Genomic DNA, 3,247 nt, shown 5'->3' on the forward strand with positions numbered 1-3,247 from the left:
TTTTTATAAATTAATTTGATGGTTGCATTGTATTTTTTAAATGTAAATCAATTGTAATTCAATTGTATTCATTAAAATAATATTAAAATTTCGTTTAAGAATACCATGGCAGATTATTGTGCTAAGGATTTTGTACCTAAGATAATAATAAAAAAATCCGCATACATAGCAACGTTATGCAGCAAAAGCTACTGTTAGAAAACTAAAAAGATATTATTTTGTAAGTGTAATGAAATGATACTAACTTTACGGGAAACCAAACATTAATAATCCTAAGATTAGGGAAAAGCTATTCCGCTTGCAACCCTAAAATACTCTTCTCCGATATTGTTGTTTCTTTCTATCTGACGTCCTAAATTTCTATTGGCCGGTAGTTTGTTAGTCTAGAAACTTCGCTGTACGCAGCGACCTGATTGGCGCCTTCTAGTACTACGTAGATTGTTCGCGAATCCTTATTCGTTTAATATATAAGCATCGGGCTTGGCGCGTAAAGTCAGAATAATTCGAAATACGATACAGAGCGGACGAAGAGTTCGGTACAAATACAAACCGAAGCGAAGTTTTACAAGTGACTTTACTACAAGTGTTTATTTATACGAGTGTTTATAAGCAAATCAAGCAAAATGCCAGCTATTGGAATTGATCTCGGTACAACATACTCGTGTGTCGGTGTTTGGCAACATGGGAACGTGGAAATCATCGCCAACGACCAAGGCAACAGGACGACGCCATCGTACGTAGCGTTTACCGACACGGAGCGTCTGATCGGCGACGCGGCGAAGAACCAGGTCGCTTTGAACCCCAGCAACACAGTTTTCGACGCGAAAAGGCTGATCGGTCGCAAATTCGATGACCAGAAGATCCAACAGGACATGAAGCATTGGCCTTTCAAAGTGATCAACGACTGCGGCAAACCGAAAATACAGGTCGACTTCAAGGGTGAAGCGAAGAGATTCGCGCCAGAGGAGATCAGCAGCATGGTTCTGACGAAGATGAAGGAGACGGCGGAGGCCTATCTCGGGACGTCGGTTCGGGACGCCGTCATCACAGTTCCCGCTTACTTCAACGACTCCCAAAGACAGGCGACGAAGGATGCCGGTGCCATAGCCGGTTTGAACGTTCTCAGGATCATCAACGAACCCACGGCGGCCGCACTCGCCTATGGACTGGACAAGAACTTAAAAGGCGAACGAAACGTTCTGATCTTCGATCTCGGCGGTGGTACCTTCGACGTGTCTATCTTGACCATCGACGAAGGTTCGCTGTTCGAGGTCAAGGCGACGGCCGGCGACACTCATCTCGGAGGCGAGGACTTCGACAACAGACTGGTGAATCATCTGGCGGAGGAGTTCCAACGCAAGTATAAAAAGGATTTGCGCGCGAACCCGCGCGCTCTGAGACGCCTCCGCACGGCCGCGGAGCGAGCGAAGCGTACACTATCATCGAGTACTGAGGCGACCATCGAAATAGACGCGCTCTATGAAGGAATCGACTTCTACACTCGCGTGTCTCGCGCCCGATTCGAGGAACTCTGCTCCGACCTCTTCCGCGGCACTCTAGAACCCGTCGAGAAAGCTTTAAAAGATGCCAAAATGGACAAGAGTCAGATCCACGACGTGGTCCTCGTGGGTGGTTCCACCCGTATACCGAAAGTACAGAACCTGCTGCAGAACTTCTTCTGCGGAAAGAAGCTGAACTTGTCTATCAACCCCGACGAAGCGGTCGCTTACGGTGCAGCGGTTCAGGCGGCTATTCTGAGCGGCGAGAATGACTCTAAGATCCAAGATGTGTTGTTGGTGGATGTCGCACCTCTATCTCTAGGTATCGAGACGGCGGGAGGCGTGATGACGAAGATCATCGAGCGCAACTGCAAGATCCCTTGCAAGCAGTCGCAAACATTCACGACGTACTCCGACAACCAGCCAGCCGTCACGATTCAAGTATACGAAGGCGAGCGAGCTATGACCAAAGACAACAATCTGCTGGGCACGTTCGATCTCACTGGCATCCCGCCAGCGCCACGCGGCGTCCCTAAGATCGACGTCACCTTCGATTTAGACGCCAACGGTATTCTCAACGTGTCAGCGAAGGAGAACAGCACGGGCCGAAGCAAGAATATCGTGATCAAAAACGACAGGGGAAGACTGTCACAGGCCGAGATAGATCGCATGTTGTCTGAGGCCGAGCGCTACAAGGAAGAAGACGAGAAACAGCGCCAACGGGTGGCCGCACGCAACCAGTTGGAGACGTACATCTTCAGTGTGCGACAAGCTTTGGATGACGCGGGTTCGAAGCTGAGCGAAGTAGACAAGAACAGCGCTCGCGGTGCGTGCGACGAGGCGCTAAAGTGGCTGGATAACAACACGTTGGCCGAGAAGGAGGAGTACGAGCATAAATGGAAGGATTTGCAGCGCACATGCGCTCCCATTATGAGCAAACTTCACGGCGCTGATGCAGGAGCCGGCGCTGGAGCCGGAGTTGGCGCCGGTATGCCAGGCTCACATCGTAGTGGTCCCACCGTCGAAGAAGTCGATTAAACTGTTTAGTTCCTTTTTAGTTAGTAAGATTGCAAAACGTTGTGATACTTTCTGTAAATAAGACTGTAAGATAGTTATTTATTGCATTTAAACTAGTCAGTAAGTTAATTAGTTGTATCTAAGTTAAGGATCAACATGATGATCTTTTGAATTCAATAAATTAATTTATTAAAGTTTTTTTTTTGTTTTTCTTTCTATAACATAGTCAAAGAATCCCTCAAAGTATTTCTATTAATTTAAGAATAACCTTTTACTTTTTATTTAATAAAATAGACCAAAATCTGTATTCTGATTTAAATTGAAATTACATAATGTTTGACTGTCAAATACAATCGTGACAGAAAAAAATGTAGCCGAACTCAGAAGCTGCTAAATTTAAAGTAAACTAAAAATACAATGTTTTTGTAACAGAAATCGTAATAATTTTGAATTTGAGTGACAATATAAGTCTTTAGATTAATATATTATAAACTATTCTACGATATTTTATTTCAACGAAACTTTTTAACGAAATTTAAATAGGTATGTGACAAAAGTCGATTATTTCAATTCATTCAGTTCAAAATCGTTATTAATCACATTTAACAAGAACGTTAACTTAAAAAAAATTTAGATATAGGATTTTTAGGGTATAAAATAAAATAATAAAAATGTCTTGTAAATTATGTATTTATGAGGATTTGAAATCAGTCGGTATCATTGAAACGTAT

General features: G+C 43.9%; 1 protein-coding gene across 1 annotated transcript; it reads left to right on the forward strand.

Annotated features, from left to right (window-relative positions):
* Positions 1 to 482: 482 nt before the first annotated feature.
* On the forward strand, positions 483 to 2,661 carry LOC125073776 (heat shock protein 68-like). The gene has a single exon (XM_047684812.1). It carries the CDS (start codon positions 624 to 626, stop codon positions 2,535 to 2,537), a length of 1,914 nt encoding a protein of 637 aa, XP_047540768.1. The 5' UTR covers positions 483 to 623; the 3' UTR covers positions 2,538 to 2,661.
* The last annotated feature ends 586 nt before the right edge of the window (positions 2,662 to 3,247 follow it).

Source organism: Vanessa atalanta, chromosome 25 (genome assembly GCF_905147765.1).
Source record: "Vanessa atalanta chromosome 25, ilVanAtal1.2, whole genome shotgun sequence".
In the NCBI taxonomy this organism is placed as follows: Eukaryota; Metazoa; Arthropoda; class Insecta; order Lepidoptera; family Nymphalidae; genus Vanessa; species Vanessa atalanta.

Excerpts from the sequence above, each read along its gene's own strand:
- LOC125073776 (XM_047684812.1), top strand. The coding sequence starts at position 624 with ATGCCAGCTATTGGAATTGATCTCGGTACAACATACTCGTGTGTCGGT.